This window comes from Neolamprologus brichardi, chromosome 3, assembly GCF_056152115.1.
Source record: "Neolamprologus brichardi isolate AB-2024 chromosome 3, ASM5615211v1, whole genome shotgun sequence".
In the NCBI taxonomy this organism is placed as follows: Eukaryota; Metazoa; Chordata; class Actinopteri; order Cichliformes; family Cichlidae; genus Neolamprologus; species Neolamprologus brichardi.
The window spans coordinates 47,689,924-47,702,150 of NC_142106.1; the positions used below are offsets into that span (position 1 = coordinate 47,689,924).

General features: G+C 38.4%; 1 protein-coding gene across 3 annotated transcripts in view; it reads right to left on the reverse strand.

The window, feature by feature from the left end:
* Positions 1-709: 709 nt before the first annotated feature.
* The window catches only part of pde5ab (phosphodiesterase 5A, cGMP-specific, b), a 111,840-nt gene continuing 100,322 nt past the window's right edge, over positions 710-12,227 (reverse strand). For all 3 annotated transcript variants that reach the window (XM_087837767.1, XM_087837766.1, XM_087837765.1), the window contains exons 17-22: positions 7,478-7,578; positions 6,725-6,802; positions 6,287-6,350; positions 3,090-3,164; positions 2,122-2,205; positions 710-2,007 (exon numbers count right to left, since the gene is read on the reverse strand). In XM_087837767.1, coding sequence (XP_087693893.1) covers positions 1,888-2,007; positions 2,122-2,205; positions 3,090-3,164; positions 6,287-6,350; positions 6,725-6,802; positions 7,478-7,578 — 522 coding nt within the window. In that variant the 3' untranslated portion in view covers positions 710-1,887. The remainder of the gene's footprint in view (positions 2,008-2,121; positions 2,206-3,089; positions 3,165-6,286; positions 6,351-6,724; positions 6,803-7,477; positions 7,579-12,227) is intronic.

Sequence of the window (12,227 nt, forward strand, 5' to 3'; positions counted from 1 at the left end):
AGAACACCATACCTACTGTGAAGCATGGGGGTGGAAACATCATGCTATGGGGCTGTTTTTCTGCCAAGGGGACAGGACGACTGATCCGTGTTAAGGACAGAATGAATGGGGCCAAGTATCGTGAGATTTTGAGCCAAAACCTCCTTCCATCAGTGAGAACTTTGAAGATGAAACGAGGCTGGGTCTTCCAACATGACAATGATCCAAAACACACCGCCCGGGCAACAAAGGAGTGGCTCCGTAAGAAGCATTTGAAAGTCCTGGAGTGGCCTAGCCAGTCTCCAGACCTCAACCCCATAGAAAATCTGTGGCGGGAGTTGAAAGTCCGTGTTGCTCGGCGACAGCCCCAAAACATCACTGCTCTTGAGAAGATCTGCATGGAGGAATGGGCCAAAATACCAGCTACTGTGTGTGCAAACCTGGTAAAGACCTATAGTAAACGTTTGACCTCTGTTATTGCCAACAAAGGTTATGTTACAAAGTATTGAGTTGTATTTTTGTTATTGACCAAATACTTATTTTCCACCCTGATTTACGAATAAATTCTTTACAAATCCTACCATGTGAATTCATGGATTTTTTTTTCACATTCTGTCTCTCACAGTTGAAGTGTACCTCTGGTGCAAATTACTGACCTCTGTCATCATTTTAAGTGGGGGAACTTGCACAATCGGTGGCTGACTAAATACTTTTTTGCCCCACTGTATATAGTAGTTGCATTGTTTTCATCCCACTAGAATGGTGCCAATGGTGCTAAAGCTCCATGAACACTGGAAGCGACATAGTGAATACAGACCATTCAAAGTGAATCACATCCCACAACTTCAAGTGATTACAGATGAAATAACCACAGGCAAATTCTTTGAATGTGCAGGCAGAGTAGAAAGGTGCTAAATAAGAATCAGTCCGTTTACCATTTCCTATTTGCTAAGGGAAGATAATTTTTTTTCAACTTCTAGGCAAGAGACCGAAGCAACTACCAATAGGAATAAAGAATACATATGACCTGGAAGTAAATATGTAGAGCTTCCAGTGTATGCAGCTTAACCATTCAGTGTTCCCTAAAGTTCACTACCTGTCACAGATAGTGTAGGTGAGACCATCAATATGAAAGCCACTCTATGCAAAAATAACAGTGTCTATGTAATAAATATAGCTTAGTGCTGACTTTGTTATTATCTCTGGTGAGTGAGAAAAAAATGGTGGTGACAGGATAAAATGACCATGACCTCAGAAACAATGATTTCTTGTTATGGACACATTTCATTCCTTTCTGTTCATGGTAGGGCTTAGCTGTAAAACTAGCATACAACTTTTTAACGAATGTTCGATAGTGGGGGTGGACAGGTACAACTTTGATGTTATTTCATAGTTTATCTATTTTTATCTGTTGTGAAAAGTACTCACAAGATTTACTGATACTCCGGGAGACAGGAAAAGTGCTGACAAGTCTAGGCAGATTACCAACAAGTCAACTGACTGACTTGTAGATGTTTTTACAGTTTTTTTTCTATCTTACTTTATCTTTTAACTTGTACTCATTGGCATGGCTATGCATGATCGTTTGTAATTTTCCTATATCTGAGCAAACGCTTTGCCGGGTGAGTAGACTCCAGATTACAACAAGGAAAAGAAAGACAAACTGTGAAACCTGACTGCGGCACCTCAACCGTAATAGATTAAGTCTTAAAGTATTAAGACTGCTCAAGGCAAGTGACCTCTTCTATTATCAGACCATAGCTAGTGTTTTATTTCATGATAGGAAAATTACTTTTCTACCTCACTGTCAGTCCACACAATACGCTATTAGATAATTTTAATGAGAATAGGTTGAAAATGTAGAACTCTGGAAATCTGAGTTGGATGAAAACCAAACTGGTGTTTGGATCACACCAAGCCGTTGACAAGCCCCTTCTCACACTCCTCGGCTAAACACTTCCACTGCTGCCGGTTTTTCTGACATCCTTCCAACAACGGGGAGCAATACTCCGATAAGCCAGCCAAGGTCTGTGACAGTGATAAAGACAATTCAGCATGGGAAATCAGAGGCAGAACTGAATGCAGGAAGAATTGCTATTCATCAGCAACACTGGTCAGCAAAAATAGCAAGGGCTGAATTACCTCATATAACTGAATGCAAATGGCATCAATGAAGGACACCTGCATGCTTGGTATCTTATCCCTTTTCTCACGATTCATCAGGTCCTGTGAAAGGATTGAAAAAATGAGATGTAAACTTTATATTAATTAGAGTCATTAATACGTTAACTGTTTTAGCCCCAAAACAGACAAATCTATGAGAAAATTCATATATATGTGTATATATATATACACATACACATATATATACACATACACACACACACACACACACACACACACATATATATATATATATATATATATATATATATATATATATATATATATATATATATATATATATATATATATATATATATATATAGCCATCTCTCACTCTCTCTATATCTATATATAGATAGATATAGAGAGAATATATATATAGAGCGAGGGAGAGAGAGATTACCACAAAATATGACAATTAGTTAAATTTATAATGTGTGTCCAACATCATTTTACAAACAAAATAACTGAGACAAGAAAAGATACAGGTATTTATAGTCATGTAAAAAAGAAATTTGTCACATAAATGCCCTCCCACTGCTTCAATAGGAATTAAAAAGGTAATTAAAAGAGTGAGTAGAGGCCAGGTGCTGCTTATCAAATGCAATTGATTAACTAATCATGACTGTAAATGCAAATGTTTGTTTATATAGTGTCAAATAACAATAACAGTGATCCCAGGGCACTTTATACTGTAGGACAAAGATCTTGCAATACAGACTGCATAAAGTCTTAAGAAAACATTCTTTTCACATGACTCTAACATCAGCATAGTTCTTGAAAATGTGTTGTGATACTTCATGATTTGAAAGGGAATATATTTAAATGCAGTAGAATGAAATACCAGAGGACTCAGAACAGATTCCCGGGCACTCGAAGGCAAATGTTGCGCTGTTGAGAAGGATTTATCCAATATCATTCAAATGAACCCTGAAATTACTTACAATTGGTTCAATGTTCAGCTCTTGCCTCTCCTTATCCCCCTGCTCGAAAAACTCAGTGGCCACCAGCTCTGCTATCTGCATCAGAAACCAAATGCAGAAACATTGAAACATTTTATGAGCTTTTAGTTCTTAAAAGGCAAATTCTATAACACTAAATATAAAACCAAAGATAGAAGCAAAGTAAGCTTTTACGATGGGGTGGCTGTAGCTCAGGAGTTAGAGCAGGGCATCTACTAATTGGAATGTTGGTGATTGGATCTCCAGCTGCTCGAGTCTGTGAGCCAAAGTATCCTTAGGCAAAATAGCAAATGCAAAGCTGCTCTCTGATATGTTCATTGGAGTGTAAATGTGTATGAATTAAATAGACAGCAAAGAAAAAGTGCTTGTGTGAAGGGATGAATGACCGTTTTGAATACTCAGAGTACAAAAATGCAATAAGAATCAATCCATTTATAATTTGCTCTGAAAGCATCAATTTTAAATCCTCATTTATTGTTGGACAGAAGACTAAGTTGGGTGAATTGTATACTATGCAAGTCATAGTGTCATTGTAACCTTGGAAACTTTGTGGCATAATTGTGGCAGTTTGAGTTGAAGTACAACACATTAATGAACATCATAAGAAAGAGGTCTCCTACATGGAAATAACAAAATGCTTATACTGCTGCGGGAGGCAGCATCGTTAGAACATTAATATTGAGGAAATGACTGGGAATGACCCAGACAAACCGACAAAGACAGCCTGTGTGACAGCTGGAAGGAAGAAGGAAAATGAAACAAGTGAATAGCAATAGCAAGAGCTCTCCCAAAAGCCCCACACAAAGTTAGTGTTCTCAATTTTTTAACAAAGAGATAAAGAAGATAGGCTCAAGCTCCAATCAACATCACTCTGTGTGCACGTGTTGCTGAAGCCGTCTGCAGCTCTTGATTGAGTTGGTGGTGCTGCAAGGAACGTAAGTACTATGATGCAGTTGTTAATTGTTGAGACTAAGAAGCTTTGCCTTTACTTCCATGATCTATGAAAATAGTTTAGCAGTGCTTATGGAGGTTACTTTCACAAACTCATATCATTTCTTTAACCCTTTCATGCATGAATCATGACAACCTCAATCAGGATTATACTTTATTGTTAAAGTATTTTTATTTAGGCATGAAAAAAAGATTTTTGAAATTATTTTTTTTAAACAGGTACTTTTTAAATAGTTTTTTACTTGTCCACTTAGGTGAACAACATCACTTTTGGAGTGGGTGGCAGAGTATGGAGTGACACATCAGTGTCCAATGTAGTGGTTTATGTGCAAATATACCATCAACACTGACACAAATACAAGAAAACAGCTTTTAAATAGCTGTCCACTGTAGTGACCACTATGCGTGAAAGGGTAAAAGTAAAGCACAGTTTGGCTCTTTGGTTATTTAAGGTTTTAAGGTTTCAGTGATAACCTTAAATGATTATAATGACTTTAACTGACTGAAAAAAGTATGACTGGAAGTTTCAGATTTAGAGCTAGTCTAAAAAACAAAAACAATATGGCAGATCAGCCTAAATGCTGGGAAAACACCATTAGAATCAGTCCAGAATCCAAAACCATTGGGTGACGTCACAGTGAATACGTTAATCTTTATATAAAGTCTATGGATGGAGGCTGTGAAAGTAAAACAGACCAGGGAAGGAGGGCTATGGGTTTAGTGCAATCTGTTAATGAGGAGCAGGTGATTTGCCAGAGTGTGTGTAAGCCAGGGTATGTACTTGTTTGCTGCCCTGAATGTTTTGTTTTGTTTTTTAGAGCTGTCATCTGAGGACAGGGCCCAGCTGTTTTTATTAACAAGCTCTCATTTATCAGCACTCTCATACACACACACAGAATGTTTATCTGTATAACAATTCCTCTGGGCCTGAGTTTCCTAACAAGGCACAGACTAATGAAGGTCACTGGGGGACAGCAGAGACACTACAGCATTGAATATAGTGCACGCTCACGTGTGTGTGTGTGTAGTAGGTCAGTGATTAAGAAAAAAAGAGAAAACAAGGAGGAGCTCTGAAAGGTAATTAGAGTAAGAAATTGTAGGATCAGATGTGAATAACAAAGAATACATTTTAAGGCACGTTGCACCTCAGGTCACAGTCAGCAGGGCTCTATTCCAGGAAGCTTGTTTTTTATATATATATATATATATATATAAAAAATTTTTTATGGTGTCTGCTGTTATCATTTACCCAACTTGAATTTTCATAAGATGAAGCTGGAATTCTGTTTCTTTATGTCTGATTTGTTAAATGTAATGATTCAGTTGAGACAAAATGCAGGTGACAGAAACTGAAGATAAAACCTGAAGATCCACCCTCGAATCAGCTTTTGTGACAGTCTGACTATTTTCTTGTTCCAATGATCAGTAAAAATGTAATGACATAATGTAAGAAATGTACTTGTGTTCCTTCCTTCCTTTGAATTGTACTTACTGAATGAAAGTGCTCCATGAGATTTAGAGAAAAACTTTAATGTTGCCCAGTTTAACCATTTATACTGATAAAGCCTTCAGCTTCCAGGCCTGGATTTCTACATTTAAGATAAAACTTGAAACTTTTCTTTTTGATAAAGCTCATAGTTAAGTATGGATCAGGTGACCCTGAATCCTCAGTTAGTTACACTTCAATAGGTCTAGGCTGCTGGGAGTTTCTCCTGATGTACTTCCTGTTTCTTCTTTACTCACCTTTTTAGATTTCATTTCATTTAATCATTAGTTATTATTAATCTAATGAATGAATGAATGAATGAATGAATCAGGATGTCACACAGCCAGCTCAGAAGGGGAGGAGTCAGAGACAAAAACTTGTGCTGGCAAAATTTAGTTCAGACTCTGTTACCCCAGTAACTGACACAGTTGAAGTTAACTCTCTTTCCCTGAGTTTCTCTCATCTTCTGCAAAGCAGAAGTGTTAACTGTCTTGATACTAAGGAACTTAATTATTTTTGTATCATCAATTTAACTAAGATTTTAAATTATATTATACAAATTAACTAGCAGTTATAATCTATTTTTAAAATTTGGTTTGTTTCATTTTGAATTTTTGATTTTTTTTCTTTTAATATCTCATCGAAACACTATGCAACTACATAAATACACAGAAAAGCAGCGTACCAACATACAGACAGGTAAAGGTTGCGGGTTTTTTTGTTTGTTTGTTTGTTTTTTTACCCTTTTTTGTACTGGCCAGGGCTTAGTGATGGCAGAGATGTCACATGCAGTCATCAGCATTGACCTGAAGGAGGTGACAAAGTTACAGACATTACATTTCCACAGACACACTAGTTTCTCATAGCAGGAGAAACTATGGACTTGTTACCATGGTATTGCCAGGTTTGAATATAAGGTTTACATATAGCAAAACCTAAAACTTTGGTCTTAACCCATATCTGGCAACCTATAATGCAAAGAATGCCTGCATTGATGGCTAAGCCATTTTTCTTGAAGAAATGGTTTCAACACATAACAACTTTTACAACTATATGTTGATCAATAGAAGTGTTAATCATCACGCTGTCATGATGCTTTTTTACTTTTCAGACTCCCTCACAAACATTTATCTTATGTTGATGTAAATGTTAATACAGGCATCTGAAACTCTATACTCACCTCAGCAGGTCTCTGTGGTGTTCATCCTCCCAAACAAACTGGTTGTTCTTGGTCAGCTCAAAGAACTCCCCTCGCCTCCTGACAGCACACACCCACATGAACAATGTCACAGCAGGTAATTATCCTCATATATAACCCACTTAGCCCCCAAACCACCCACTGTCTAGACTAAAAGTGGCTAAGATAAGAGCTGAAGTCACTGAGGTAGTAGGAGGGAGTTAAGAAAAAACATGAATGCATTAAGATGTAGTAGAAAATTGTCACCCCTCTTTTCAGAAGACTGGGTATAACAACCAACACTGTGAAGCCACCCTTAAAATGCCACCAGTTCAAACGTACTTGGCAGGTAAATTGCTTGAGTACTTATACAGTCTGTATTTTATTTTCATTTTAACTTTTATCTGCTCTGGGGCTGTAGACATACATGAGTTCTAAGCCAATTATATTACAAAGAAAGAAAATACCCCCTTTCCATCCACCCACCCACACCACCACACCCACACACAAATGCACACTCACCAGAAGAAAGACACAACTTTTAAACACTAAACTTGTATCTAGACCTACAGAATTACTATAAGGGGCGAGTAGTGAGTAGATCTTAAGTAATGAAGGCGTTAACAGTCACAAGGTGAGTGTAATCTCAATTGTACTCAATTTTGCACTGATTAAAAACCTTTAAAATACTGCTTTTCTTCTTCCATTCTTTTCCTCTCATTCAGTCTCCATTGAGGCTTGATGTTTAGTACTTACTTCATGTACAGGGCGAGGTCAGTGGCCAGAATAGCCCTTTCAATCATCTTCAGAGTGGCCTTGTACTCGTCCAGAGAAAGGCCGCTCAGGATCTGGTTTCCCTGGAGAGAGAGTGACAGAGAGAAAACAGTGTAAGTGCAGGAAAAGCTCTGCATGCTATATCATGAGTTATACTCATACTGAGTTGCTGGATGGGAGTTTAATTTTCATGTCCTCACAGTAAGGTAGCAACGGAGCTAACTGCAGGTTTCACTACTAAGGTTTTTCTGTGGCAATTGCAATGATTGCAAAAAAAAACTATAAACAGAGTGTTTATATGCAAATGTTGACACATCATTACATGTCCCTTCGATGCTGAGCACTGTTTAGTGATTACTTGCATTACGGCTTATCACACTACATATGATAAGGTGTCTGTATCCCTCCATCTGTGTTTATGTGTGCAGCAGCAGTGGCCTTAAGTGGTGTTTGTGAAGTTGGGAGTGTATTTAGAGTTTGCTTTGAGGCCATAGAAATCAGAGCAGAGTGTACTTCTCTGCATTTTATTGGATCATTTGAGAGATATGTGGTAGGCTAGCAGCTCAAAAATAATACGCGTAATAAATAAAATGGGGATATTCAGCAGAAGAGGGCAATGGCATTAAAATAGCTATCCACTATCAAGCAACTGGGTCTATAGTGTAAATCTTTTGTTAAAGGTCAGGGTAGGGTTAGCTGTCTGATTCTGTCTGATTCTCTACGTAATTATTCAAATTAAATGATACTGTGTTCAATGCAATTTTCTGAGAAAAGACTGAAAGTAGCGAAGCTGCAGTTCTACAGCTAATAAATAGTTAGCCGCAGTCATACACAGTCCCATTTGTAATATTCTCAGGCAAGTTAGCACCTGCTGCACATTTGATTTCCAAAAAGATTTTTAATATATTAAAAAACTGTAGTACTCTGTAGTACTGTGCAGTGATTCTTGCATAATAAACAAAGTTCATTGCAAGAACTTTAAAACGATTTTCCTCCCAACAGGTGCAGCAGTGAAATGGTAAATATATATGTGTCTGAGCTTCACTGAATTACGCTATGAGCATGGGCAAAAGTTTGTGGAACATCTAGGTATCTCAATAAGGTACCGCCTTGTAGGAAAGCTGTTGCTAAGGAGGTTGAGCAGGTCTTCCACCAATTAGAAGGTTGGTGGTTTGATCCATGGACTCTGTGTCATGGTCTCAGTGCCTGCCCGGCCGGCCCCACAAGGCTACATGTGCTGTTTTGGTTCTCTCTCCCTCTCTCTCTCTGCCTGGGCGGAGCTCACTGTGGGCTCCCGCCCTTGGTCCACACACCTGACAACAATCACCTGTCATCACCGGGAGCACTATTTGAGGCTGGAACACAGATCCTCTCGTCGCTGGATGATTGTACTACTGATGTTAGTGTTTCTCGCAGCTCCTGTGAACTCGTGCTTAGTAATTTGAGATTCGTGATTAGTTTGTGACTTCCCTTCTCTTCTGCTTCAGACCTTCCTCCCCAGACCTGTGACCTCCCTGAACGTGTGTGAGTGCGGGCAAGAAGACGTGAGCAAATGTGAGAGAGCTACCCTGTGATTCCCTGGAGTTTTGGATTCCCTTCACTGTATATACTGTGCACTGGTGCTGTAAATAAACTGTTTTTTGGAGACGTCTAACCGCTCTGCGCCTGAGTTCCTACAACCAGATTGTGACACTCTGCATGCCAAAGTATTCTTGAGCAAGATAAAGAACCCCATTTAAGATTTTGATTTGGTATCTATGTCTTCATCCCAGTGTCTGACTTAACCCTGAGCGAGGGGAGTTTACACTTTGAGGAGATCTTTCAGGATATGCAGTTTGTTAGGACAATGCTATCTCCTATTGTTATCTACACATTCAGGGTGAAACAGTCACGTAAAAAAGAAATATATATTCAGTTCTCTGATAAGATAAATATACCTCAAGATTCAATAGCCTGTAAAACCACCTATAGCAATAAGTTAAAGATTGTGACTTTATCAGTCTGTCACATAGTTGTGGAGGAATTTTTCCCCCAGTCTTCTTTACAACATTGCCTCAGTTCATTGAGGTTTGTGGGTATTGGATTACATATAGGTTTCTTAAGGTGTCACCACAGCATTTCAATCAGGTTGAGGTCTCGATTTTGAGCCACTGCAACACCTTAATTCTTTTATTTCTAACCCTTTTGTTGTATATTTGCTGGTGTGCTGGGATCACTGTTAGCTTGCATGCCCGAGTTTTTGCCCAATCTTTAGCTGTCAGACAACTAGCGTCATATTTGACTCTAGAATAAAGCTGACTTAATGACTGCAAAGCTCAAATCATTACCCTTCCACCACTGTGCTAGGCAGTTGGTATGACATGTTTATGCTATATTTACCAAATGTGACACTGTGCATTATTGTCAAACATCTCTACTTTGGGCTTGTCGGTCCAAATTACATTGTTCAAGAAGTCCTGTGGTTTTATTCAGATGAAACTTACCAAACCTAAGCCGTGCTGCATGTACATAACCTACAGGACAACCTAATGTAAAACTCCTAAGAAAGATAACTACACATTGGATCAATGCAGCCCGAAACTATAGCGATTACACTATTCAGTTGATTCCTCCTGTCTATTTCCGGGTAATTTTTCACAATTTATAAATTTATCAGTGAGAGAATAACAATCATTGCCTCAATATGAGAATAATAATCATAGCATCAATATAAGGACTCACAAATGTAAGCAATTTTTTTCAGAAACAAAGAGTGGGCACAAGGGTGGGAAAGGTCCCAGCATCTTATTTGTTTCTACGAGGCAGCACCGCATGTAAAACACTTGATAATTAACACATAATACACCACTCACAACCATAAATGCAATGGTGTCGTCCACTTACATAGCTTACATCGTAGGCTCTACAATGTTTCCTAGCAGAAATCTAAATCAGGCCTTACATGAAACACATGAAACAGATCAAAATTCACAGGACTCACAGGAGTTGACTTTAGTCTTTGGCAGGAAGTCATAAAACTTGGCCAGGGTTTGTAGGTGGAGGGTGGGAAGCCAGTTAGAGATAATATCCTGTTTTTACACTAGGAACTTTCACCAGTTAAGGAAATGAGCCTAGATGAATGTTTCCTTGTGCTTAAAATTTTTCAGTGAAGACACACATTATGCTTATTGCATTACACATAAAAATGTATTACTATATATGCTCAGTATTTTTATTGGATTATGGGCATGCTATTGCATTACCACGAGGCAGTTATTAAATTATCAGCTTCTTCTGTGACTTTTTGGCAATTCTTTTCAGTGTTCCACAATCGAACATAAATGGGAGACTTTGGACATCCTGATTTTGTGGGACATAACACAGAACCTTGTAGATTATAAAGTTTGAAATTATTTCTGCTGGCAGGGAGCCATGTAGGAACACCAGATGGTGGAGATGGATTCTCTGGACTGAGTCTGCCAAGAGCTCAGCTGCTGCATAAAGAACGAGCTGCAGCTGTGAAAGGCCAGCTAAAAGCCATGTTTTACATAACAGTATTGGGGTTAAAATCTGGGTGTGGAAAAAAGATCTAGATTTGCTCCCTCTGTCTTCCTAGTATTGCTCTTGTATTAGTGATGCTAGTTACAGTCTGTATTTCCATCTATCAGTATGCAGTGCAGTTTAAAAGAGGAGGCATTCTGGTGTAGGCAGGATAGCTAGCGTTTAGTACCAAAGAACAAATTTCTAAGCTTCTTTTGTTAATGCTGGTTCTGCTGCCTGTGGGAGTTGATGAATGTCTGATTATCTAAATGGGCTATAAAACACAACAATACAGTAGAAGATGGTACACGTTAACAAGGGCTTTACAAGTATTTACTCATCCATCCAAATCACTTCCATGGCCACAGGTGTCTAAAATCAAGCGATGCAGAGTGCTTCTACAAACATTTGTGAAGGAATGGGTCGGTCTCAGGAGCTCTGTGAATTCCAGCGTTGTACCATAGGATAGGATCCCAGTCGGTATGAAATTTCCTTGCTATGAAATATTCCACATAAGTTTAAACCACATAAGTTTAATCAGATAGTAAGCACAAGGGTCTGTGAGGAGGTCGAGATGCCTGCCTATTTTTGTGACCATATAAACTTGTATGTGAAGAATTTAGATCACAGTGCACCAACTATGCTTGCACCCAAAGTAGCGGACTTCAAAAAAAGTATCCGGTCTTTATGTCTGACGTCACTAGCCGTGTCTGGGCCTAAACTCCGCTGCAGGTCCATATATCAAACAATCACTCAGCATTACTGAGAGTTGAAAAACTGTCTAAAGTCTTTCATCTTTAATAAAATGATCAGCGTTCTGCTCTACCAGGTGTAACAATTGAGTTCAACATCCAGGCATCCATGAAAACAGAATTTATGATATTTAACGGAGTTAGAAGTTAGCAGGAAGTTAGCTCGCTAGCTTCTATCTAAATATAATATAGCATGTCCTGACTGCAGGGTTTTGGAAACAAATTAAAAAGTACAGCTCTGTTATCACTTCCAACATAAATGAAGACAGAAAACTAAACAGCAGTGACGTTTGTAGTAGTGATGGGATTTCCGTCTCTTTTTAGAGAGCCGGCTCTTTCGGCTCCGAACTGGCTCTTCAGGTTGTCTTGTTGTTTTAATTAATTTATTATTAACAATAATATACAATTATGCACAAAAGGAATTACTAATGTAAAAAGTGGTTTTATTTATATATGTTTAT